The sequence below is a fragment of the Peromyscus eremicus genome, chromosome 14 (assembly GCF_949786415.1).
Source record: "Peromyscus eremicus chromosome 14, PerEre_H2_v1, whole genome shotgun sequence".
Lineage (NCBI taxonomy): Eukaryota > Metazoa > Chordata > Mammalia > Rodentia > Cricetidae > Peromyscus > Peromyscus eremicus.
Window position 1 is genome coordinate 48,010,354 of NC_081430.1, and position 27,664 is coordinate 48,038,017.

Below are 27,664 nucleotides of genomic sequence, written 5' to 3' on the forward strand. Positions count from 1 at the left end.
GAGTCTAGAATAAAGGGTGTCTGTTAAAATAAAAAATATACAAGCAAATTCAAAAAACCTACACTTCAGCTCCTTGAAGTAAAGTCTCCTGTTGCAAATTGCCCGGTGCACAGTACACCTGTCACAGTTCGGTCGGCTGGGACAAGCTGGTTTCTTAACCCGTGTAGATCAGAAACTGTTTAGGAACATACCTAAACAGAGTTCTCAGAGCCTCTAGAAATGAGTTGGACGCCATTGAAACTAACACAAACCTTTTAGAAAGCAGATTCAAGTTCAAAATACATAGAGAACTTAGGGTCATCTATTACTGAAGGAGCAGGTGACCCCACCCACTCTGCAGCCCCCACACTTGGGCTGATAAAGTGGTGTTTGGGGCTGTTGAAGTTAAGTGTAACGGTGAGCTATGAAGGATGTCTCATGTGCTCTATATAAGAGCTTCTTGGAATGTGTTATTTTCAGTAGAAACCTTGTATGAACAAACTGGAATTAATTGAAGTTGGGTAAGGGAGAAATTGTGAAAAGTGATCAATACCTTAAAACTATGTTTTTTTGCTGGGCGGTGGTGGCGCACGCCTTTAATCCCAGCACTCAGGAAGCAGAGGCAGGCCTGGTTTCCAAAGCGAGTTCCAGGAAAGGCACAAAGCTACCCAGAGTAACCCTGTCTCGAAAAACCAAAAAAAAAAAAAAAAGAGATCCCAGGGGTAGGTAAGTGGCTCAGCCTCAGCCTCTGGTGACAGAAGTCTGCATGTATTGCGGTCTCATCTGACCAGAATTTGAGAGCCGTGAAGTTATGTTGCCAGTTGCCTATTAAATAGAAAGTAATGCTTCTGTCCTTCCTTTTCAGAAGTATAATGTCCCAGGAGAGCAGCTATGGGAGGTGGACAATATCCAGTAGTGACGAAAGCGAGGATGAGAAGTCCAAACCTGACAAGCCGTCCACATCCCGTCTCCCCCAGGCAGGGCAGGGGGCAGTGAAGGAGCCCACGTACACCTGCTCAGAGGCCCGCAAGGCTGCGCACAAGAGACAGCTCTCACCTGTGAAATTCAGCAACACAGATTCAGTGTTACTGCCCAAAAAGCTGAAGAGCGATTCCACAGAAGGTCTTGGTTGGTGTCTGTCCAGCAGCGATGATGAACAGCAGCCGGAGTCACAGCAGGAACAGCCTAAGCACATGGTGGTTCAAGAGAAAAAACGTGTCTCCTCGCCCAACATGACTACTGCCCAGAAAGCTGTAGATCGCAGCCCTCCTGCCAGCCATAGGCCTCAAAGGGCAGACGATGAGTATGAGACCTCAGGGGAAGGCCAGGACATCTGGGACATGCTGGATAAAGGGAACCCCTTCCAATTTTACCTCACTCGAGTCTCAGGGATTAAGGCCAAGTACAACTCCAAAGCCCTCCACATCAAGGGTAAGGACAAGGGTTCTTAGGAGCTGGTGAGCCATTTCCCTCTTGGTAAAGCAAGGGGGCACAGCTTAGAATGGCCTTTAAGAGCCTGTCTTAACTACTGGTGGGGAGAGTTGTTTACCCTGAGTACATGTGGCAGACAGGTGGAGTTCCAAGGGTCCTTCTCAAGGCCCCTGTAGCTCAGCCCCTAGTAACACTTGGCACAGTGCTTAGAATTGTTTACCTTTCCAAATGAAGACTAAACTTGGCTGGTAGTGCTATTTATTAAGTGCCATAAACTTCACAGTGGCTCTGTATGGTCCCTGGGCCAGCAGCATCAGAATCAACTAGACCTTGGAAATGCAGTTCTCAGCTCTGTCTTAGATTCATCAAATCAGACTCTCAGGGGTTAGAACCTGCCACCTATGCTTACTCTAAGCCCCCAGGGAATAACAATGCCTAGTGATGTTTGAGAGCCTGGTTTGGGTTCCTAGGACAAAGAAGCAAAAAATGAATGCTGTTGTATGCAGGTGGATGCTTCAGGTATGAGGCAGAGAATGGTCTCTAGTGGTTCTCTGAATTCCATGGAGGAACAGGGAAACACGTGGACTCAAAGGGCACACAGATTCCCTTTTCGCCCCTCATTCTCTCTATGGTTAGGACAGTATGGGATGAAGATTCAGAACAGAGCAGATATGTGAAGTGAGCAGCGTGTATTTGTATGGCTGTAGACACAATAAGCATCCTCTCACATTAACGTGGTTTTTGTTTTGTTTTGTTTTGTTTTGGAGGGGGGGGCTAATATTCACAGCATAGAATATTCTCAATGTAGTTTTTCCATATCAAATGCATGGTAGTACCTCTATTCTCCTGTATGATGTATAAATGTTGATGGGTTTAATTCCATAGTAGTAAGACCAACTCCACAAAATTTTGAGCATCTCTTATGTAGGTACCCTGAAGATATATAAGATACTTTCTGGTGGGATTGCTTTGTCTGGGAGAGACTGCCATAGGAAGCAGAGGGGTATGGAAAGACTGCTCTATGTAATAAATAGTAACAACTTGGTGTCTGCATCAAGATTTAAGGAGGAGATGACATCATGAGGGTTTTACATGTATTTCAATTATCAGCAGCCTAATAAGATGATCAAATGTCCTTGGACATGTGACAGATCTGCAGTTCAGAAAAGTTACATCACTTACCCAAGGTCACAGAGCTGTTAAATGGTAGAGCCACACTTGAATCCAGTTCTTGTATCTAAATTCATGCTGTTTGATGTATCCTGCTATCACTAGCCATAATTGTAGGTTCTCTAGATCTCATGGAGGACGGGCCTTCCAGTGGACCCTGGAAGATGGGTGAACTTTAAAAAGCTAGAGGTGCAGATGGGGGCCAGCTGGAAGACTGTATTGCAGCTTATCTCCTAACTCTGCTGGTCCCAAAATGAGGAGCTTTCCTACTAGTTGTTTTGTTCTTTCAAACACTTCTTAGCCCCACATCTCGCACAATGTCTAGAGGACTGCCAGAGTCACAGGAATGTAGCAGGAATTCAGCTGAATATGGTAAAGCTATACCAGGAGGAATCAGGGGAATTCTTCCAGAGGAACCCAAATCTCAAGGAGTATTTGGTGATATTTGGCTTTTAATATATCACCTGTTTCCTACTATGAATTTCTTGTGTGCTCTCATACCTTCCCCAAGAACTTCTAATAGTATATATACTTCTCTAGCATCCAAAGCCAAAAGGCAGACAGGACAAAGCATTTCATTCCAACCGCTGAGTCTCCTGAATTAAGGTAAACACCCTTACGGAGACACTGCCTGTCTCCTAAGCCTAGGTGCATAGCTTTGTTTCTTGTGCAAATTAAGCTCAGACTCTCCTTTCTTATACAGCCTTAGTGGTATTTATACTAATATTATAGACACCACTTCTAGGAATGTAATTTGAGCACATAAATTCCCTTTTTCTGATATATTAACCAATTTTAGCTCTTAGTTGACCTCGTCCCTTAACTACTCCCCTTTGGGGTTGTAAAAGAAAGCCTGACAGTCACCTCCTGAGGAAAACTCTTATCTGCCTTTATCACCCTGTAAGAATTCAAGCCTGGTGACCTTGCCTTAGCCAGAGCATTGCTATTGCATGGGTATACAACTGTAAACCTCAGAGACTTGGGGGACTAGAGTGGAGAACTGGTTGGAGAACTAGAAGGACAAGATGGGAGATGAGGAAGAGCCTGATGGGGAAGAACTAGGTGGGTAAGAACGAGATGAGAAAGACCAAGATGGGGCAGAACTAAGATGAAGGAATCAAGATAGCACTTAGAGGGAACAGCAAAAAGATGTAGAGAGAATCAGGCAAGAAAGAAGCTAAGTGTGAGAACAGAATAGAAGCGGTGTAGAGAGAGAACTGACTCAGAAGAATAAAGTGTATGGACTAAAGAGTTATGTGTACATAGATTTATTAGTGAACCCCTCAGATTAATCCACCACCAGTAGCACCTCTTCTGGAACTCTGGGTGAAGGCTGTCGAGGTGCAGGACCCCAGTAGCTTTCATTAGAGGACAGGAAGTACCCAGTAACTGTCAAATAAGTGAACTAGCCCACTTCCTTCTCAGAAGCAACTCAGTAGGTACCAGCAACCTAGAGCCAGACGTCCTGGGTCAAACCTTAACTCTCTGACCTTCCAGCTGTATGGTCACATACAGCCTCCTCCTGATATGCTCCTTACCTCAAAATCCCCAGGAGGATTGAGTTCATTTATTGAAAGCACTGAGAACGATGTCTATCCCCTAAGAAATGCTACACCAGTACAAGATGGTGTTGATTGTGGTGTAATGAACAATGCCCTTTCTAATCTGTCCAAAGTCAGGCTTGAGGGGAACCAAGTGGGATGTCCTCAGAGGTGACCTAGAGTACCAAGGATATGAGTGTACTGTTCTGGGAAGCCAGTGCTCTCTGGCTACAGGGGAACACCACTGAGGACTTAGATGGGACAGAAGGAGGTAAAGATTCAGAGGTCCATGGAGAAGAATGGACGTAATTAATGTGCATCAACAGAGTCCAATATTAAGCAGTCATCCAGGACTTAAGTTTTAGATTTTAGTTTTGTATTCTACTTTGTCAAAGAATGTGATAAATATTATGTCGTATAAAGAAATGTTATCATGAATTTTATAGGATATTACAACCTAGCCTTGTAGTAGCTTTTCAGTTTACTCTTCTCTTGATTGTCACTGGCTGCTGCTGGAAAGGGTAGTTGTTATAGAGGGTTTTTTATCTGAGAATCCATTTGTTTTGTCTTTGTAGATATTTTATCCCCTCTGTTTGGGACCCTTGTCTCTTCAGCTCAGGTGAGTTTATAATAAGTGTCTTTTCTTTGGGTGAGGAGAGATATGTGACAGGAGATGGGCTTCTCGGTCCTATACAGTGTCCCCTAAGCTGGCTTCTGCCTAGAGCCTGGCCATATTGTGGGATCCATACACAGCAGTCTCTCACGTGGCCCCCATCAGCATAGAGCATGGAGGCCACTCAAAAAGAAACACCTGACTCTTGATCAGGCCACAAGGGCTGGCCAAGAAGTCACTTCATATTCCTCCCTGAAAGAGTCAGGGAGATACCTCCAACCTCATTCATGGGATGCTGGTGCGGTACCCTGGGGATGGGTGGGTGGCATGGTGAAGACCAAATGTTGTTTGAATACTAAACGGTCTTATTAATAAAAAACTCGGTACCAGATATTGGTGTAAATGCTGAAAGATCAGAGAGACAAAGGAACAAGCCACTGCCACGTCTCCCCTCACCAACTCCATGAATCCTCTGACTGAGATCCTCTGAGTCCTCACCCGAATGGCTCCAGCCGAAAAAGCTTCTAGCTAAAAGGGACACTTCTGCCAAAAAGCCTTTAGTTCCCGTCTCCTCGCACCTTATATGCCTTTCTCTGCCCAGCCATCACTTCCTGTCTCAACCTTCCTAGTGCTGGGATTAAAGGTGTGTACCACCACTGCCTGGCTCTGTTTCTCTCCTAGACTGAGTCAGTCTCATGTAGTCCAGAGTGCCTTTGAACTCATAGAGATCCAGACTGATCTCTGCCTCCCAAGTGCTAGGATTAAAGGTGTATGCCACCACTGCCTGGCCTCTATGTTTTACCTAGTGGCTTGTTCTGTTCTCTGGTCTTCAGGTAAATTTTATTAGTGTGCACAGTGTATCACCACAGCCAAGTCAAGTTTGAGTTGCTTTAGAAAAATGGATGCTTTGCACTAGAAAGGAGTAGAATTTGTGACTACTTCTGCATGTTCAAGGGCTTTTGCTGCACTGAGCTGGTCCCTTGGTACTGACAAGTCAACATAATGGTCCAGAAGCTCAAGGACTAGTCAGAAAAGAAGGATCTTGTTCCTGAAGCAAGCAGAGGTGCCACTTTCCTGTATGATGTGCTTCTGATCTCTAGATAGAACCAAATGGGGTGCGCCTGTGCATTCTTTCTCAGCTAGACTTAAGCTCCTGTGCCCAGGACTGGCCAGGCATGAAGAGGAGGCCTCCTCATCGATAAAATGCTATGGAACTTGCCGTCAGTAGCTACTAATTATGAACAAGTTAGAGTGTACCAGGCTAACTGCTAAGTTGTGCTGAAAGGAAATGGTCTTTCCTAAAAATCTTGGGATCTTTGTCTCTGACACCTCAGGGAACTTTGTGAGCCTGGACTACTAGGAATGATGTAGTAACACCACTGACAAACAGAAATGTTGCCCAAGTATGTGCAGATAATATCCTTAGAGCCTGTTTGGGGCATTTGGCAGATTCCTTTAACCAAGTGTTCTTGAAGATGAAGTTTGGGGTTACTTTTGCTTATTGCTGACTAACTGACTAGGTTTATGAACACTGTAGCACATGGTTGCTTTAGAAATCCTTTCAGTTTAGTAACAGTCCTTGTGAACATACATGTGGCTGACTTACCTTTCTTTTCCTCCCGTCTAGTTTAACTACTGCTTTGATGTGGACTGGCTCGTAAAGCAGTATCCACCAGAATTCAGGTGAGTCCCGTGGTTCCAGAGTGCAAACAGTGCAGTGGAGTGCTAGACTTGCACTTCCCAGACTAGCCACCCATCTCTCTGTATTTCACTTGACAGAATTGTAAAAAGAAACGTTTGTTTTGGGAGAACAGCATTTTATTCATTTAGTTAGTTTTTGGTGTGTGTGTGTGTGTGTGTGTGTGTGTGTGTGTGTGTGTAGGCTTGAGTGTTTATCTTCAGGAGCCATCTCCTCTCTTCTTTTATATTTTACTTTATTCTATTTTTTGAGACAGGTTCTTTTGCTGGCCCAGCGCCAGGGATCTGCCCATATCCACCTCCCCAGCTGTGGATTACAGGTGCACAACACTATACCTGGCATCTTTTGCACAGGTTCCGGGAATCCACTCATGTCTTCATGTTTACAATGCAAACCCTTCCCAAATGAGTTACTGCCTCTGCTGGAGACCACTTTTCACCTAGTTAATCACACACATTCTTTTCATAGACTTAGTGTTTTCCACTTTGCTCTGTCCGGAAGTAGATAAGGACAAATTCCAACTCAAGTGACAACTTCATGGACAATGTTAATGTGAAGGAAACAGTCATCTCCATGTGGTATCTAGATATGTATGTGTGCTCAGACACAGCCAGCATGCCACACTTGGCTCAGCACACTAGAGCTGTTCTTTTTTAATGGTCTGTATGTGCCAACCCAAATGATTCTTCCAGAACTATATCTAGAGTTAAGAAAGGGGGTCATGACCGTCCTTTACCCAAGCTGAGGTACTGTTAGACTTTTAGTGCTGCTTCTGGCAATCCTTCAGCCTCCTATGAAGCAATACAGACCAAGGAAATGTAGCTGTGCGTGTTACACACGGCCATTTGTGTTCGTAACACAGATTTGTGCAGAGTCCTCTAACAGTGAGTAGGATGGAGGAAGACACAACAAGAAAGAATGCCAGCTTCATCAAGACCTCCATGCTTTTAAGACATCAGTGCGGAAACCTCGGGCATTAGTGTAAAATGTGGAGATTTCCCCAGCAGCTTTGGCACTCAAGGGCTGCTGTTTGGTTGACTAAAAGAACATTCGCTGTAGTTGCATATTAACAGAAAGCTCAAAATAACAGTAGCTTAATTAAAAAATAAAATCAAATCTTTGCAGCCTAAACTTCCAATGGTAGCTGTCTGCGGTGTAGACGGAGTACCGGGGCTTTTTGTGTGACTTAGCTAGCCACCTCTTCTGTCATTCTGTCCCACCCCCTGGTGTTTGTCTTCAGTCTTCAGAGTTACCTCATGGTCCAGGATGACAACCTAAGCTCCAGTCCACTTGTCTGTTTTCGAGGAAGCAGAGAGGAGGAGAAAGAGTGGACTCATACTCCATCCATGCCACTCTGAGCTGGTCTGGCTGGTCCCGAGTCTCTTCTGTTTTGTGGAGCAGAGCTTAGTCACATGACACTAACCATCTCTAAGGCTGGATAGGTAGTCTTCTGACTGAGCCCACCTTGTCCTACATGAAATCAGGGTTCTGTTAAGAGAAGCGAGACTGAGTGTATGGGAGTAACTTGGTGCCTGCCTCCAGCTCTTCCTGGCAGTCGGTCCCCGAGTGTTACACTGTTGCTTTCTGGTCTACTGGTGAAAATATTAAGGCCACTCCACGTAGTTAAAAGGGAGGTTTATTTTGTGGGGTAACTTACAAGTGAAGGGATAGGTAACAGGGTCTGGGAAAGGTGTGGCACAGTCTGGTGGTGTTCTCTGGAGAAAGCTGGAATGGCTACCCACTACACTGGTCATTTTTCCTTTGCTTCTCAAGGACCTTGAAATCCAATGTCACCTTTCCACAGTATTGACCAAGTGTGAGCTATAATTCCTTCCATGCCGCTTATGGGTTGAATTGATCTTTGGATTTCTACGCCTCAGTACTTCTGCATGTGACGATATTTATAGGTTGAGTCTTCATAGAAATCATGAGTCAAGTTGAAATGAGCTCACTGGGAGGCCACTAATCCAACATGCTGGCATCTTTATAAAAAAGGAAGCAGTTGGACATAGCGACAGAGAGGATGAAGTCACAAGAATGCCATCTGTAAGCCAAGCAATACTTGAGGCCCCCAGAAGCCAGAGTGAGGCTGGCCCAGATTCTTCCTCAGTCCCCTGCAGGAGCCAGTCTACCCGCAGCAGGCTGCTAGCACCAGATCTCAGGCTTACTGCTTCCAGAACTGCAGCACTCCAGATTGCTGTGGCATAAACCTCTGGGTTTGGGCACTTGGTTGCAGCAGTCTAGCAGAGTCAAAGGATACAGTCTCTCTACTCCCTTGTTAGCAGATGCACCTTGGGAAAGTCGTGAAGATACTACAAGGCTCAAGAATGACCTAAATGGTGACTTCAAGAAACATCCAGAGTTAGATTGTGGAGCAGTACAGTTGGTGAGGCTGTGCATCTCACAGTGTCCAAGTGTTGCCCTGCTTCAGGAGTCCACACAACAACCAATATGAAGGCGTGAATGAGCACCCCAACATCTGTCCTTAATGCTTAGTGTTCTGATACTTGACTGGCGTGTGATCCGGGAACACAAACATTTCTTACATTGCCCTCCGTGCGGTTTGCTGGCTGTCCTGTCTCTTTCTAAGTAGGGAAGCATTAGGAATGCTTGTCTTCACGTGTGTCTTGGGTTTGTCTGCCAGTCCCGCTAGAGCAAAGCTAGCACGGGCACGAGAAGGTCAGACAGTACCTCTGAATGGACGTACCCTGTGCTGCTTTCCAGGTCAACGTTGCCTTCCATGCCTTCTGCAGTATAGCATAAGTGTGGCTGCAGTTGTTTATCTTGCTTGGGTGCTTGTTGGAGAAAACTATTTTTCTTGTTTGGGGAGAGTTTACATTGATTTCTAAGGATTAGCTGAACAAGATGAAGTGTCTCTTAAAAGTCTTTTTCAAGCCAGGTAGAGTGGTTTGTGTCTGTATTCCAGCACTGGGGTGGCCGTAGAAGAGGATTACAGAGTTTGAGGCTAGTCTGGGCAAAATATTGAGTTAAGGCCAGCCTGCACTATGTATTAAGACCCTGTCTCAAAATAAGTAAACAGAAAAGGTCTTTTTGATGTGTTCTAAAGAACATTTTTATAGGCTTTAGAATTGGAAAAATGTGCAATGTAGTTAGGGCTCTAGTTCACTGACTAACTGCCTGTTAGCAAGTCTGCACCTTGCTGAGGGCTTGGGACTGTTTGCTTTTGTGTCCTGGATCTTGCACAGTACATAGAGCATGCATTAATGCTTGGTAAATAGGCTCAGGGTGAAATATAAAACAGTTATTGGTTTAAGACAAAGAAAGGGAGCATCACTATGTAGCAAAATTGTTTATTTATTTTTACTGATTTCTTCACATTTATTTATCTTGTGTGTGCGAGCATGTATGTGTGTGGGTCTGCACGTGCCGAGATTCACTGGTGATTAGAGGACGAGTTGTAGAAGTTGGTTCTCTCCTTCTACCATGTGAGTTCCAGGGCATCACACTGAGGTCATCAGCCCTGTCATCAAGCACCTTTGCCCTCTGAACCATCTCACCAGCTCATATCTTTAGTCGACTCCATCTGAAACAAGAGCACAGAACCCACTGTGTGCTTCTTTGAAGCAAGGAAGACCAATACTCAAGAACTTGGTAGCGCTATAACTCGCCTGCATCGGTCATAGGCTTAGGAACTAATGAGTGAGCACTCCAATCATATGTTAGCCACAAAGTCAGAGCGGCAGGGATGAGGCGCCCTGTGTCCCTCAATGAAGCAGGAAGCCAGCTTTGTGAACAATGCATTTTAAACATCTCTGGTCTCTTTTCAGGAAGAAACCCATCCTGCTTGTGCACGGCGATAAGAGAGAAGCCAAGGCGCACTTGCACGCCCAGGCAAAACCCTACGCAAACATTTCCCTGTGCCAGGTGAGCTGCTCTGCCTTGACCTCATGCTCGGTCTGTAGTTGGTTAAGTCCATCCTCACCCTCTGGGCAGCAACCCTCCCTTTAGCTTCACCAACAGACACTTGTCTCCTTCTGGCTCCAACACTCCTGAAGTAACTCACTCCGCTAGCATGCACTCCCATGGTCTCAAAGTTTTTTCTTTATCTTGACTTGGAAGTCTCCCTCCTAGTGACTGCTACATGTTGGTGCAGATTTCCTGCTCTCTGGAACCACACAGAACAGTTCACATTTTGCTGGCTCACGCAGAGATTCCTACATCGGAGGTCAGCTGTCCTCTTCCCATAGGCTGTCTCAGGCTAAGCTCTCTCCCTTTGTTTGTGTTCGGGGCAGCATACATCTCCACCCTGGCCGGCTAGCACTCGGCTATGCTTCTTGTGACCTGGGTTTCAGCATGGGACAGGTCTCCCGGATACAGTCCAGTGGCTGTAGCTCTCTTTGAATGCAGCTGATGACTGTGCTTCCGTGACATGTCTGACTTCTGTTAGCCACCACCGGCACCTTAATTGTCCTAAGTCCCTTTGCACATCAGCCGGAGAAATGGAGAGCCCCATAGATTAAAAGCCTGGTAGGAAACTGAAGGGAGTCCCACATGGCATGAGAGCCTATCCCAGTGAAGGGACATGGAGTGATCCCATACTGGAACCAAAACAGAGTGGGAGATGGGACACCAGGAGCCATTGTCCAGTTTCTCTGTATGTTCCATGATTTCGCCCTATGCTAACTCATCAGCCTGCAGTGTGACTGGTAAATCTTGGGCTGTTGTTATAGCAGTTCCTTTATACACTACATCTAAAAGGATCTCTTTATTCCATGTGTTATTTTGAGCAACAAGCAGGTAAAATGGGAAGAAAAGGAATTCAGGGGCTTTTGTTCAAAAAGCTTTCCTTTCTGTGGAAAGGGTAGCTGAAGTAGCAGGTAGAACACTCACCATTTCTGCCTCCATCAGCGTGGTTACCACCATCCCTGAAGAACCACAGTGAGACACAGCTAGTTTTCTCTCCTTGTCCTCACTGTGGTAAAGTGGGCTCAAGGTTTCTGTTCTTGGACTGCGGAGATGGCTTACTGGATAAAAAGTACTCCTGCACAAGCATGAGGACCTAAGTGTAATCCCTGCACCCACTTTAAAAGCCAGGGAGCTGCATGCACACCTGTAACCCTGGTGCTGTGTGGGGTGGAGAAAGCCAGGGGCTGCATGTACACCTGTAACCTTGGTGCTGTGTGGGGTGCAGAGAGCCAGGGGCTGCATGCACACCTGTAACCCTGGTACTGTGTGGGGTGGAGAGAGCCAAGGGCTGCATGCACACCTGTAACCTTGGTGCTGTGTGGGGTGGAGAGAGCCAGGGGCTGCATGCACACCTGTAACCCTGGTATTGTGTGGGGTGGAGAGAGCCAGGGGCTGCATGCACACCTGTAACCCTGGTACTGTGTGGGGTGGAGAGAGCCAGGGGCTGCATGCACACCTGTAACCTTGGTGCTGTGTGGGGTGCAGAGAGCCAGGGGCTGCATGCACACCTGTAACCTTGGTGCTGTGTGGGGTTGAGAAAGCCAGGGGCTGCATGCACACCTGTAACCTTGGTGCTGTGTGGGGTGGAGAGAGCCAGGGGCTGCATGCACACCTGTAACCCTGGTACTGTGTGGGGTGGAGAGAGCCAGGGGCTGCATGCACACCTGTAACCCTGGTACTGTGTGGGGTGGAGAGAGCCAGGGGCTGCATGCACACCTGTAACCCTGGTACTGTGTGGGGTGGAGAGAGCCAGGGGCTGCATGCACGCCTGTAACCTTGGTGCTGTGTGGGGTGCAGAGAGCCAGGGGCTGCATGCACACCTATAACCTTGGTACTGTGTGGGGTGGAGAGAGCCAGGGGCTGCATGCACACTTGTAACCTTGCTGCTGTGTGGGATGGAGAAGCCAGGGGCTGCATGCACATCTGTAACTCTGGTACTGTGTGGGGTAGAGAAAGCTAGGGGCTACATGTACACCTGTAACCTTGGTGCTGTGTGAGGTGCAGAGAGCCAGGGGCTGCATGCACATCTGTAACCTTGGTGCTGTGTGGGGTGGAGAGAGCCAGGGGCTGCATGCACACCTGTAACCCCGATGCTGTGTGGGGTTGAGAAAGGAGGACCTGCCTGCCTAGCTTCAGGCTCAGTGAAAGCCTCTTTCTCAAGAGAATCAAAAAAGGCAGCACCAGAAGTCCTCCCCTGGCCGCCAAGCACACACATGGGTGTGCACACTGCATGTACCATACACACGTGTGTACACACCAAGATTTCTGCACTTAAAAGCAGAGACATGATATCTGGATCCCTTTCTTTGCAATTTTCCTTCTAGGGTCTCATAATGTGAGAGTTTCAACTCACATTTGATTACTCTATGTCCTGCTCTGTCCTGCTCTATATAATCTCTGTTTTGTTTTAAACAGAAAACATTAGATTACTTTTAAAGACCTCGCAGCATTTTTTCTGGTCTAACCCATTGCACATTATGTCACTATGGCTTCAAACCATGTCTTCTGGCTTGTGGGTGTAGCTCAGTGCTAGAGTGCTTGCCTGGTATCCACAAGGCCCCGGGTTCTATCCTCAGTATCACTAAGAAAATCCTCTTCTCTAAAAAGTGTTGGTGGTTCATCTTATGCACAGAGATATCTTTATGCCTTTGCTTAGCAGTTACCTAAAATTCTGTTGTTTGCTTTGATTTCTGCCAACAGAAGAGGTGGACAGTAAACTGACACAGGAATCCTGAAAGCCCATGATAAAACGTCTTCAGATAGCAGCTACCTAATACCAGGTTTAGGAGAGCTGCTGCCTAAGAGTAGGATGGCCACTAGAGGGCGTAAGGACACACTTCTCACAAACCTTTGCAAGGAACCTTACTAGAGCGCCTCACGCTAGACACTAGAGTATAGTGGGAGGCACAGGAGACTCATGGCCCCGTCCCGACCTCCTGAAGTGCCTCTCCACCTTGAGTTGTTCTGGCAATAACATTCATCAAGGAATCAACTGGGTATATATTCAGTGCAAGGGGCTGGAAATGGAGGCGAGGTGGTGGCGAAGGGTCCCTTTGTCTGAGTTCTGCCTCAGCTCCATGCCTGTGTATATGAATATGCCTGGGCTACTGTAACAACATTCCTGGATGGAGAACATTTTTCACTTTTAGACTGGGCAGCTTAAATAATGGACCTATCTAGGAAACTGAGAATTCAGATCCTAGTGCAGGTCACTCCAGGTCCTGATGAAGGTTCTCCTCCTCCCTTGTCCTCATAGTATCCCACATAGCAGAGAGAGGTGGGGGGTGGTGCACTGGCACTCTGGTATCTACGAGGACACTCATGGTAATTGGGTCCCCTCCCCCCTTTCCCATGACTCTCTTTGGCCTTATTTCCCACCTCAAGTCCCTCTCTCTAGCCACTGACACACTGGGGTTTGGGCTTTGACAAGATAGTTGGAGGATGGGGATGGCACAAATGTCCATTCCATGATGCTCATTCTGTCACTTCCCATTTGTTCAAATCTAATTTGTCCGCGTATAAAATGGATTGCTAATGGCATTCATTACAGCATTTGGAAGAGTTGGTGCATTAGCTTTACAGAGTGTCCATTGAAGTTACTCTCCATTTCGTTGTTTGTGCCTGAAAGCATGTAACGTGTAGCCAAACTAAATTTAGAAGCCAGTTCTCTTAACCACTGTTCTTTTCAGTTAAAAATCAGCCGATAAAGTGATTTTGTAATTTTAAAGACATGAAGTAGAGTTCATAGCTTTCTTCTCTGGCCAAAAAGCACAAGTGCGTGCTGGTCTACCCATATCCCCCAAGCTGCACGGACCTGTCAGGAGCACCTGCAAACTGTGTGCTACCTACTTGCGTATTCCAGTTGTCCGTTTCTGCCCCTACCAGCCAGCCCTTCCATCGTGTGGTGGGGAGAGGGCACTGTGACTGTCCACATGTCTGCATCGCTTACAACAACCAGGCCTCATCCTCCCCCAGCAACTCTAAGTCCCATGCCTATTTTAAAGAGGCAAAAGCAGAGAAGGTAAGTTTTTCCCTGAGTCAGGTAAACTGTGAGGCAGGATTCGAGCCCAGGTAGTGCATTCCTAAACTGATCACTCAGATGGTTGTTTATTCCATAACTGTTCTTTCTGGCATATTCTGCTTGACCAGCATCTTGCTGTGCTAGATGTTAGATAAAATGTTTTCCTCTCGCTTACATGTACAGATGTCATTCTGGAGTGCAGGGTGGGCTTAACACCATTTGCTTCCAGCTTCCGCTGCCTTCGTATGAAATCGTCTCTTTTCATTTAACATCATGATGTCTTTATGTCGCCACCACATTCGATGCTATTTTAATAAGTGTTCTTAAAACTTTGTTCACCTTTTTCAGTAGAGGCAAAATACCTCATTTAAAACTTTGTTTAGAATCACATTTATTTTATTAGGCTTTTGGCAAATAAAGAAATTAGGCTTCTCACTCATAATTACTGTAATTAAAAATGGAGTATGTATTAAATCATTTTGGATAACAAAAACAAAAAAACCCAGCATTTTAAATGAGCCTTAGTGGGTGCTATAATAAAAGCTGTCTTCTGCCAGGTGGTGGTGGCACATCCCAGCACTCAGGAGACAGAGGCAGGAGGATCTTTGAGTTCAAGGCCAGCCTGGTCTACAGACTGAGTTCCAATACAGCCAGAGTTATACAGAGAAATGGGCTTTCAAAAAACCACAAGTGTGTGTGTGGGGGGGGGGGGGGGGACTGTCTTCTGTTTGTCCAATAGAGGGCAGTAAAACAGTTTTGTTTTTTTTTTTAAGTTGACTTGGTCCCCTCTTTTTAATTTCCAGTAGCTAGGAATAGTATATATTAAGTGAGACTTTTAAAATAAATTATTTCTTTTCTGTCCTAGGCAAAATTGGATATTGCATTTGGAACACACCACACGTAAGCAACTATTACGAAATGGGGAAGGTGTGATTTTAATTGGCCAAAGGATATGAGCAACCCGATACTAGGATTCGGCTCGTCGGCATGGAAGCGTGAATCTGTGACTCAGGGTCTCTGCCTTTTGCTCGGGGCATCTGGTGTGGCTGCTTGGAAGCACAGAACTACAAGCATGGTCCTTGTGGTCACAGATGATTATTTCTGTGTGCACAAGCCGGTGCTTAAGGCATCTCTGCTTCTCAAAAGTTCTGTGATTTGGCAAGCATAAGTTATATTGAGTAGTCCATTATTAGTCCCCTACTCTGATTAAAGAAAACTAATTTTACCAGAAGTTGCCAGTTGGCAAGGCCTGTCCCAGCTAAGCGAGCTCCCGAGCTGTAAGTGGCAGACAGGCAATCCTGGCCGGCTCCTTCCTATCTGACACGTTGTGCCGGATGACAGCGTGCTCCATCTTTCTTAACTTCCCTTTACAGCAGTTTCACTGAGTCCTTTTTCCGAGCACTGTGGCTTTACAAGTTGGAAAAACAAAACGAAACATGGTTGTCCTTATTTTAATATTTTTCTAAATCTCATTTCTCTGGGAAGGGTTTGTCAGAAGGCTGGGACAAAGCCCCTTCTGTCCTTTGAACCAGTGGTGGGGGTGTGGGGCTGGCTGCCCCCAGGCAGGAAGCCATCTGCCTGCCTATGACTCTGCTTCCTGCTGAAGCAGTGACCTGAGATGACAGTACTGTGGCTGCCTTTCTCTGTGTGTGCATGAAACAGTTATGTTTGCCAATCCGGTGTAAAAAGGAGCCAGAGTAGGAGCAGCTAAGCCTCTCCGTGAAGCTGTAGGCCCACCCTCTGACTTTAGTCCCCTGAGTAGATACATACGGTCGCATCGACAGACCGACTACCCCTAACTGGTAGTTTCTGTCCACTAGGGGACAGAGTTTCAGAGTGAACTCAGGCACCTGACTCATGCATAAAATACTCATTTGCTAGCGCTGAGCTCACAGGATGCCAATTTCAGCTCAGAATACAGATTGCCATCAATGGGGGCAGCTGAGCCATAATGCAGGCAGGAAGTCCTTGTCTCCCACCCTTAGCTGAAACCCTGGGATAATTATATCTTTGGTTCTAGAAAGCCTTCCGCCGGCCCTGTCACCATGTGGGCTCTGGCATGATTTGTTAGACCACCAGTGCCAGATTTCTATGCTGACCATGTGGTCGGCACTGTGTAATGAGCTTTACAAGTGAAAAGCCCCAGCGTGTCTCTGGACCAGCAAGCAGTGGGCGATCTTGTGCCATCATTGGTCGGTTGTGGTGTCACTCCTGGGAGGGACTTGAGGGTTCAGATGCCTGCTCCAAAGCTGGCAGGGCGATGCTTCACTGTGATTGGAGCAGGGAGGGAGTATAGGGAAACTGTCCTTTGTTTAAAATGTCAGAATTGTTTGGTCCTGTTAATACCATAGACTGGAAAACTAAGACCTAGAATGAATGAGTTGATTTTCCTTGGGGATGAAAATAGAAACAGAACTCACTTTTAGCTTTAGTTTTTAATCTGTCTTGTTTGCTCACGGCTACAATTGACTTCATTATTTCCTTTGCTTCATTCATCCCTTGTTCCTTATAGCAGCTCACACATGCACAATCTGCAGGTGAAATCCAATAGTTCCTAATTCAGAGAAGCTACTGGAGTAGAGCCGTTCCCAGCTCGAGAGTATGCACAGTTCACATTTTGCTGAGATGTCAGTGTCTTGTGAAAGATTGAACTCACGTCTGGAAATGTTGGTTGTTTATTATTTTAAAAATAATAAATAAGTAATAATGTGAGACAGCACACACATGCCTGTAATCCCAGCTCTTGGGAGGTGAAGACAGGGGATCAGGAGTCTGCACGAGATCCCCATCTCACCAAAAGAGGACCTGGAATGCTATTGAGTCTCAAGTCTGGAGGATGTTATTTTTCTCCTCATAGCTGTTCATCTTTTGGTGAGAGCACAAACCATAACATGTTTGGTAGAAAAAGGAGAAAACTCCAGCTTTTGGTGATGAAATAAAAACTGTCTTCCTAGCCTGGAGCTAACAGTAGTGACTGAGGCAGTCCCTGGGGTGCCACACACCTGAGCAAGCGTGCCCTGACCAGGCAATTGGCCAGGTACCTTGTGCAGAGCACATAGGGCACACAGCAATCCCAGGCACGGTGTATTACTTGGTACTTGAGAATGGGAAAGCTCTTTGGTTTTCCCCAAAGTTGGGCATGGTTACCACCGACGGCTCTAAGAACGAATAGGGAGAAACACAGCCAGAGCAGCTGAGTGAATGAACAATGTCCTCCTCTAAGCAGGGGCCAGCCATAGCCTGCTGGGGCTCTCCAGCTGGCCCTTTTCTCACCAAGACCGCATCTCCCACTCATTTTCTAGTAGCATAAAATGTTCACCATCCCACCTCTAGCCTTGTGCTCCCCACACAGTGCCCTGGCTTATGGGTACATGTGAGTTCAGCCATCCTCTACAGGCTCGTTTGGTGACCTAGATAATAATCTACTTTCCTCCAGTCGCCAATTCTGCACTTGTAAAGTGAGAATTTCTTCTTCTTGGGATTGTCTTGACACATGCTAGGGCATCCAGAAACAGTGCCGGGTGTGGAGGTACCCAACATGCATTTCCTTGCTTCTCCATAGCACACCTTCACATTTAAGAAGGAGTCCCCACTGTTTAGGGACAGTGCTGTGGGTCTGTTTGCCACCCTACTGCTTAGGGACAGTACTGTGGGTCCACCTTTTTGGGGGGAGACTCCATTCCTTATCTTCCTATATTTTTAACTGTGACCTTATTAACACACGTACTGTTGTCTATGAAAAGATTAATATGTCTCCCCTTAAATTAATTCTTAATTCTGTTTGATAGGATTCACTGACATCGATACATGATTTCCTTGTAATTGATGCCTTGATTAATGGAAATATTTGTAAAGCTTCTATCATGAATCCCTAGCTAGCTTATCCTTAATTATAATCAGCTGCTAATGTGGCAACTGTGTGTGTCAATTTGCCCAGATTTCAGGGACTGCGTTTCATAACTACAGAGAAGATAGCTCAGCAGCTGTCATTTCTTGAGCCTTGCATTAATTTATTGTCTGCCAGCTTGAATTACTTTCTCCTTTTGGCAAGAACTAACTATCTCATTCTCTTTTCTGGTCTTGTTTTTTCCCTTATTTATTTATTTATTTATTTATTTATTTATTTATTTATTTATTTATTTATTTATTTATTTATTTTCAAGAGGCAGGACCTTAGTCACACCAGAGCACAGTCACACAAGGTAGACTGAAATCTGCCAGCCTAGCCCTGAACTCATGGGTGCAATCCTGCCTCAGCCTCCCAAGTTGCTAGAGTTACAGGCACGTGCCCCACACCTAGCCTTTTCCTTCTCCTTTACATACCTCCTCCAGCCCAGCCTCCGCTCATGGGGTGGTTCATCTGGGGAGAAACAGAGACCCATTGTCACATGTGTCCACTGAGTTATATAGGTGAGTGATAAGTAGCATTTGGCCTCAGCAGAAGTGATAAAATAAGCCAAGCCAAGCGTTACAGCCTTGAGAAATGACAATGTCATTCTGGAGAGGAGACTTCAGTCCCTTAATAACTGGAAACAATTGGAGATAAAAGTCATCCAGCACTAAGTCACAAGATAAAGCGGGGCACCGAACGGAAATGAATGCCCAAGTGACTCTTTAACCTTTACATTGTGGACGCTGATTTTTGTCATCCTCAGCCCCAAGTTGGGGTTGATCCTTCATGACCCACTTGAAAAGAGGCGTCTCAGGCAGACTAAATGGTTTACTGAAGCTCTTGTGGCTTCTCAAGGGCAGACTCTGGTCTCTCGACTTCACACTGAGAGCTCTTGTATATATCTTCTTTCCTCTCTCACTGGAAGTAAAGTTAAGAAAACAATGCTTAGTGGTGCAAGAAGCCCCAGTGGGAAGAGGGGGCTCAGTCCAGTCTCACTTGAGTTCATGGAGGAAAAGAGAAAACTTACTTCAAGCCCAGATTCACAATGGTGACGAGTATGGCACATGGAATACATGTCTGATCAGGACAGGGCATCTCGCGTTCTTCAAACTGCAACCATTAGTAAGAAAGACATTCTATGTTTTCAGTATACTGCATGTGTGTGCACGCAGTCTCGGCCTGAAACAGGCTTCCTGAACTGATACCTTAAACCTGTGCCATGTATGCTTCAGTTGTTGGAAGCACGCTAGCCTGTTACACAGCAGGAGGTTCTGTTCCTACCTTCCTTGTAGGATGCCTCCTACATGAGGCATGGCCCTGTGGTCCATCGTAGTGAAATGATAGCCATGGATACTAAGGGACCTGTGACCCCCAGATATTCTGGTCCTTTTTGGAGAATGGCGCTCTACAGAAGGGGAGTTTATAATAATTAAAAGTTTGGGTAATATAAGAAGTTAATGTTTCTTGCATTCTTATTAGAAACCTGTTTATTTGGAAAATTCTGTTCATACTTTTGTTCACCTTCCTCTCTTTGAAGGAAAATGATGCTCTTGCTCTATGAAGAAGGCCTCCGAGTCGTCATCCACACCTCCAACCTCATCCGGGAAGACTGGCACCAGAAAACCCAAGGGTTGGTAGGGCCATGCGGCACATGGCCGTCCTTTATGCTGGGAAGGGCAGAGGCAGATGATAGCTGCATTCCTTTTTCTGTCTGCTTTTCTGCTTGTGTAAGTAGCAGGCATGTGCATAGAAAAGAGGCATGCCAGCAATGGTCGTGGTATTTCCTTCTGCAGTGCAAAGCAAGTGCTCTCCCCAAGCCACACCTCCATCCCCACAATCCTCTACTACTCCCGGCCTCCATCCCACTCTCTCAAGGTAGCTAGTGTTAACAGCTTGGTGCAGAACTATCTATGACTATCACTGGCGTACAGGAATATTTACATGCAAGTGGTTTGCAAAATGTATTTATTTATTATAATATCTTTTTTACTGTTTGAGAGTTTCTCACATGCACATACATTTTCTAATCAGATCTACCCCTTAGTTCCGCCCCTGTGTACTCCGGCCACCTTCCCTGTCAACTCCATGTGCCACTCAGTGCCACCTTTGTCCATGGGAGTAGGACCGTCTACTGGTATGGGAGGGCAGGTAGAGAGTGGGTTTTGTTTTGTTCTGTGTAATCACTGTGTGCATGTTTGTGCATGAGTGTGGGCACATGTGTGCCACCACACAGACATGGAGATCGGATGACAACCTAGAGTGTCTCAGTCCTCCACGTCAGCCTTGTTAGAGACAGGTTGGGTCTCTTGCTCTTGTGTCCACCAGGCTAGCTGGCCCAAGCTTCTGGGGATTCTCTTGTCCCTACCTCCCATCTTGCTACAGGAGCACTAGGATTATGGGTGTGAGTTACCATGCCAGTGTTACATGGATTCTGAAGATCCAAACTCCGGCCCTCACTTGGACAAGTTCTTTAACCATTGTGCCATCTCTCCAGCCCAAGAGTTTGTCTTTAAGAGGAATTTTTGTGTTCAACTCAAGTTCAGCCACTTCTTTCCTCCTTGGTGAATAGCTTGAATTCCTTTTCTTTCACTGAAGTCCTTCTTGTACATCCCTGCTTTCCTGGGAGCGAGCTGGCTAATAGCCTTCTCTGTCTGAAGACAATACAGACATTTGTATAGCTCATTTCAGGATCCCAGGATGCTTTGCTGCTGCCCCCCCCACACACACACACACATCTCCAGTGTTGTCTAGCCTGGGCTAGAGCTACTTTAGATAGTCCTCCCTCTGACCAGCTTTCCTAAGCCTCAGTGACCCATGGGATGAGCTGAAATAAGGAGCCTCCAGCTCATCCTCTGGGCCTGCTTTGACCTTAGTGTGGGCTCGGAGTTTCTCGTGTTCCTCTTCAACTGTGCTTCTCAGAGTAGTGTTATTCTACCTCCTGCAGGGTCTCTGCCCTGTCTAAAAAGCCTTAGTCACAGGACTTGCTCTTCTCCGTCATCCCCTCCTTCCCACAACACACACACACACACACACACACACACACACACACACACACACACACACACGCACACACCCTTTTTATTTTATGTAACTCCTGCTGGCTGGGAAAACACAAATCACTGTGTAGCCCAAGCTGGCCTTGAACTCTTAAGCTTCCTGTTTTGCCTTCCAAGTGCTGGCTAACAGGACTGTCTTGATCCGCTGAGTACTTTGTCCACTCCGGGCCTGGTGATGCATAGACAGCCCCTTCAGAAAAGGGAGAGAGGTTTAGATAAGCTTGTTCTTACGGAAACCGATTATGAAACCAAACAGATTTATGAAGGTGGCTCCCAGTCTTAGGTGGCTCTCAGAACGCCACCAGTGCCTCTAGTTGATTCTGGAATTGTGAACTTGAACTTATGGGCAACAGTTCTTCCTGAGGCTTCTCAAGCGATTGCCATGAGAGAGGACATGAAAAGTAGGGGTGGGGCTGGTACTTTTATTCCTTTCTTTTTTTTTTTGTTTTTGTTTTTCAAGACAAGGTTTTTCTGTGTAGCTTTGACTGTCCCAGAACTCACTCTGTAGACCAGGGTGGCCTTGAACTCACAGAGATCCACCTGCTTCTGTCTCCTGAGTGCTGGGATTAAAGGTGTGAACCATCACTGCCCCGCCTTTTGTTCTTTTCTTTAAAAAAAAAAAATAATCTAAAAACATATTAACTAGGTCGTATAGTTCATACAGGTCAGACTCAAAGCAAGAAGATTGGAACTGTCCCTCTGGCTTGCTTCCACCAGCCACCCTAGTTCAGGGCCCTGTCGCCCTCCGCTTTGTCTGCTCTTGATTCTCTCTGATACGCTGCAGTTCCATGTTGTGATTAAAAAACAAATAAATAACAGCAGCAGAAAACTCAAAGGCGGACTAAGAGCACTTGCCATTCACTCTTCTCACAGAGGACCTAGGTTGGTTCCCAGTTCCCACACGATGGCTCACAACCATCTGGGTTCTTTCTCCAGTTCCAGGGGCTCCAACACCCTCCTCTGACCTTTGCAGGCCCCTGCACACACACGGTGCACATAACACAAACGCTCATACAAATACAATCTAAAAAACCTTTTAAAGCCAAAAACCTTTAAAGGAATGTTTCACGTGCTGTCTTCCCTTGTTGATAGTCTGTCTGCTCTGGCCGTGTGTGCCCCCTGCTATGCAGATGTTCCAGCTGTCCTTCTCAGCTGTTGCTTGAACAGGTCTTACAATTCAAATCATTTGTTGGGTTCGAGAGGTATAGCTGGATGTTTTCCTGTGTCCCGCCTGGCCCGCAGTTGGGACAAATCTCTCTCACCCGCAGTCCCGCAGCTGCTTATAAAATAATCACTCAGAGGCTTAATATTATTTACAAACTGTATGGCCTAATGGCTCAGGCTTCTTGCTAGCTAGCTCCTATAACTAACCCATTTCTAGTAATCTGTAAGTAGCCACGTGGATGTGGCTTACCAATATTTTCACATCTTGCTTCTCCCGGCAGCGGCTGGCCTCTCCTTCCTCTCTCTCCTTCCTTCTTCCTGTCTGTCTGCTGGAATTTCCTGTCTGCCTCTAAGTTGCCTTGCCATAGGCCGATACAGCTTTATCTATCAACCAGTCAGAGCAACACATTCACAGCGTACAGAAAGATATCCTACAGCGGAGAGTTGGCTCAGTAGTTAAGAGCACTTGCTGCTCTTGTAGACGATCCATGTTAATTCCCAGCAGCCACATCAGGCCTCTCACAACTGTAACTCCAGCTCCAAGGGATCCGATGCCCTCTTCTGGCTTCTGTGGGCACCTGCAGCCACGTGGCACACACACCTATACTTGGGCACATACACATGTAAACAAATAAGTGGAAATTCCAAATTCTTTTCCCACCATAGTGTTCTCATAATATTTCACAAAGTATTAAGAATACCTCCTTTCTCAGTATCCTAGTTTAGAAAGTTATTTCCTCCCACAGTCCTCATCTGTCACATGCCTATTAGTGAACCTCTTGCTCTTAGGCTCAGAGATATTGGTACGAGGCTACCTCACACATCTGTCTAGCCTAACTGGTCACTTTATACCCAGAGGAAAAGAAAGCCCCAGAGAAGTCATCGGACCTGCCTACAATGGCAAAGCCAGTAAGAAGCAGATATGGTCCAGATGTGGGCTCCAGCCTTAGTCAGCTCTGTCCCTTTTATGCTAAGCCCCCCCTGAGGTAAACAAGGAGTGAATGAAAGGTCACTCTGCTGGGAAGGCATCGAGCAGACATACATTCAGGAGCTCTCACCCAGCCTGCTTCCCATCCTGGTAGCTTATAGCCCACCAGGCTTCCTTGGGGAGCAGCTGTGCGAAAGAGGAATTGGACCATTTCTGTTTGGGTTTGTAGGAGAACTACAGGGGAAATAGCCACAGAAGGAAAAGACTCAAATACGGTCTGGGTCTGACCTAACCATTGCCTCTTAGGACTCCTTGCAGCAGCCCTTTGGGGCAGAACTCTTCGTCTGGTTTTGCCCTAGAAGAGTATCTAGTCCTAGAAGCTCAAAGCCACACTGTTTTTGTAATCTACCTATATTGTATTGTATTGTATCTGTTGAATTTCGATGTGGTTATTTTCCCTGTGTAGGCATGTTGTAGAAGTTAGGGCAAATGCACGGCATGTGTGGTGGCACACGACTGTAATCCCAGCACTCGGGAGGCAGAGGCAGGCAAATCTCTGTGAGTTCAAAGCCAGCCTGGTCTACAAAGTGAGTTCCAGGATACCCAGGGCTGTTACATAGAGAAATCCTGTTTCAAGAAAGCACAAAAAAAAAAAAAAAAAAAAAAAAAAAATGCATTGTTTTAGGGGAAAGGAATTGATGAAATCAAAGTTGTCTAATGTTTTATCACTGTTGAGTGCTTAGCTGTTTGAGGCTAATGTGCTCATTCTAGACACCAGAAAGTATAGGATATGAAAATATCTCAAACCACTACAGAGTGTACATTATTAAAAAAAAAAAAAAAAAAAGAAAAGAATTTTCTTACTGAAAATAAACTTGCATGTACGTTTTTTCTTGGTATAGATAGCTTTTCGTTCTTAATTTGGCTAAAAAGCTACACTGATAAGGACATGATTTTACATAAAGAGATAGCATTCAGAAATAATTCTGTGATGGGGAGTCCTTGGATCATTGTGATCAGATCTGTTTTCCTCCTGCAGGAAATCCCTCAGTCACCAACCCCATGAAGACAGTGACAAAAATTCACCTCTTGCTTCAGGTGACTGTATTGTTACAGTGTGAGCTCCTGGATGTTAAAAGTTATTTTCTTCCGTTCTAGAATATGGTTGAGCCCTTTGTACCCACGAGTTGACCAGGGGAACCACACATCTGGAGAGTCAAGCACCCATTTTAAAGCTGACCTCATCAGTTATTTGACGGCGTACAATGATCCTTCTCTCCAGGAGTGGATAGACACCATCCAAGAGCACGATCTCTCTGAAACCAAGTACGCGTCCCCTTACCAATATGGGAGGCTGAAAAGGGACTCCTAAGTGGCGAGCCACACAAGTCTGGAAGGCAGGGCCTTGGGAGGGAGTGGAGTGGTATTTGACTGTGCTGCATGAGAGGGTGAGGGGATGAGAGCAGAGCTGGTCACTCCACAGCTCATGGTTCATGGGTATCAAGGTGGTAGTGGGTCTTAAGCCTCCCCCGGGGGTGATTGTAGAATTCCTGAGTTCTTTACCTGGTACCTTTATGCAGGTATCCTGCTATTAACTGCTTTAGCTAAAAATGAACTTCAGAATAGCAGTTACTATTAAGGAGGCATGGCCCTGGGATGAATTAGCTCCTTGAACTCTTGTGTTACATTAGTTTTTATGTGTATTCTGTGGGCTTGGGGTGTCACAGCACAACTTGCATATTACTTTTTTGTATTTTACTTTATTTAGTGTTTACCTTATTGGCTCAACCCCTGGACGCTTTCAAGGAAGTCACAAAGATAACTGGGGACATTTTAGGCTTAGGAAGGTAATAAAACTTTTATTATTTTAACATTTAAAATAATATAATGTGCCTTCTTTCTTCCTTTTCGTTTATGATGGATATCTGTTCCTAGGTCCAAATCGCAACCTGTGATAGACAAGCTTTGTGGTCTTGACTTGTTCCTCAGCCTGCCTTTTGTCAGCTGTAAAATGGACAGATTTGTGTCAAGTAGTGAATGTAAAAAATAGAGTGTTCTGTAAGCAGGAGAACTTGTGGCCTGGGACTTGGTGTCCAGCCTAGGCAATAGAATGAATGCATTTGTGTGATCACAAGTGCTGCAGGTTGATCAGCAGCTGCGTTTTTCAAGCCACTTCTCATCCAGCTCATGCTGCGTCATAGCTTGGTTCCAGGGCAAGCAGGCAGATTAGAATGTATGCACGGAGACAGGAGTCGAACAGGGCTTTTTTTCTGTGTGCTGCTCTGGAGCTGAGCCCAGGGGAGAGAGTGAGTCTGAGAGCTGTCGGTTCAGTTCTGTTTCCTACAGCATGCTGCAGCACCTGGAAACTGAGGGTGTGTGTGTGTGTGTGTGTGTGTGTGTGTGTGTGTGTGTGTGTGTGTGTAAATATTAATACCTGAGCTGTGGAAGGGAAGGCAATACATATTAAACACAACATCAGTCAGAATATGAGTTCCACTGGGGCAGGAGCTGCCCGCATTCTTCTCGCTGTCTGCTGCCTCTAGGTAGTACATATTGGATAAAATTTCCAAATACTTGCCCAGTTATTCCTTCAAGTTTGCATAAGTGTCAAGGCAGGAAATGCAGATCAAACTTCAGCAGTGCTTTAGGTGGTTCGTATCCATCTGTAAATATCCCTTTCATATCAGACAGCCACACCGGAGGCCAAGGACTTTGTCTGTGCTCCTACCCCCAGGCCTCTCAGGCCCTTGCATATGCTAGTCTGCACCCCAGCCCTGGATGGAGCACAGTGTAAAGGTGAGAGCTAGAAGCTCTTTTCAAAGGCAACAGACTGGAATGTACAATGGTTTAATCATGTCAGTTTAGTTTAGATGTATTAGACAATTGTGATTTCAGGGTGAGTTTATCTTGATATTTCTGCTAAGATGGGTCTTTGAAAATGTTTTATTTTGCTTTTGTTTTTAATGCAAATCAAAGAATTTTGGAAGAAACTTCCTGTCCACATATGTCTTAGTTAGGGTTTCTATTGCTGTGAAGAGACACCATGACCATGGCAACTCTTATAAAGTAAAACATTTAATTGGGGTGACTTATAGTTTCAGAGGTTTAGTCCATTATCGTCATGGTAGAGAGCATGGATGCATACAGAGAGTAGAACATCTTGCAGGCAACAGGAAGTCAATTGAAACACTGGGCATAGGAAACCTCAAAGCCCACCCCCACAGTGACACACTTCCTCCAGCAAGGCTATACCCACTCCAACAAAGCCACACCTCCTAATAGTGCCACTCCCTCTGAGGTTATGGGGGCCAATTACATTCCAACTACCACAGCATAATGTGGTGGGGAGGGGACACATACTTTTAGTATTTAAATAGTTCCCAAAGAAGAAAGTATCTATGAACATGATGTTGATGGCTAATATTCTCAGAGTTTCCTTGTAAATTAGGTATTCCAGAGATACAGTCCATGTTGTCCGCATTAGGGCATTTCAGATACTGTTGTTACTCCTGTGACTGTTGCATTCATTTTTATTTCGGAGCAGCTTCTGCGGATGCATGCCCCGTCTGTACCTAAAGGCGAGTGCTGGCCCATTGTGGGTCAGTTTTCAAGCATTGGTTCCCTGGGGCCTGATGAGTCCAAGTGGCTGTGCTCAGAGTTTAAAGAAAGCTTGCTGGTGCTGGGAGAGGACGGCAGGACTCCGGGAAAAAGTACAGTTCCTCTTCATCTGGTGAGCCCTCTTGCTCTCTGACTTCCTAATCTGTAGTCCAGAAGAATTAAGAAATGGCCTTCCTTAAAATAGCGCTTTACTCTGTCGGGTGGGGAGAGGACACTCTTCATTTGTGGTCCTGGTGCCACCCAGGGCTTCCGGTGTGTTCAGGAGCCTCGGTACAGCCACAGACTTGCCATGTTGTCTCCATTCTTCTTTCAAGTTGTCAAGCCAAGTGAAGAAATACCAGATATATCACTGCAGAAGAATTAAAGCTCTGTTCATTATATAGAGACCTGTTAATTAATGATTAATTTTATATTCAACTTAATATTAATTTGGCATTTCAGGGGGGAAACATTTAAATTAATGTGTAATTTTTCATCAGTTATATACATGCTTCTTGTAGATTAGTTATTACCAGTTATTTTCCAGCAAGATGGGGATTTTCTTTTAAGATATAATTTCTAAGTTTTTTAGTTAAACATTTTTTTATTAACATTTCCATTTTCTTAAAAACTAGTCAACATCCCT

General features: G+C 45.7%; 1 protein-coding gene across 1 annotated transcript in view; it reads left to right on the forward strand.

The window, feature by feature from the left end:
- The window catches only part of Tdp1 (tyrosyl-DNA phosphodiesterase 1), an 80,580-nt gene that overhangs the window by 5,344 nt on the left and 47,572 nt on the right, over positions 1 to 27,664 (forward strand). Inside the window, exons 2-10 of the mRNA XM_059279040.1 lie at positions 845 to 1,410; positions 4,697 to 4,740; positions 6,362 to 6,417; positions 10,222 to 10,318; positions 15,247 to 15,281; positions 19,811 to 19,903; positions 24,580 to 24,747; positions 25,190 to 25,268; positions 26,966 to 27,151. Of these exons, the coding sequence (XP_059135023.1) occupies positions 852 to 1,410; positions 4,697 to 4,740; positions 6,362 to 6,417; positions 10,222 to 10,318; positions 15,247 to 15,281; positions 19,811 to 19,903; positions 24,580 to 24,747; positions 25,190 to 25,268; positions 26,966 to 27,151 (1,317 nt within the window). The 5' untranslated portion in view covers positions 845 to 851. The remainder of the gene's footprint in view (positions 1 to 844; positions 1,411 to 4,696; positions 4,741 to 6,361; positions 6,418 to 10,221; positions 10,319 to 15,246; positions 15,282 to 19,810; positions 19,904 to 24,579; positions 24,748 to 25,189; positions 25,269 to 26,965; positions 27,152 to 27,664) is intronic.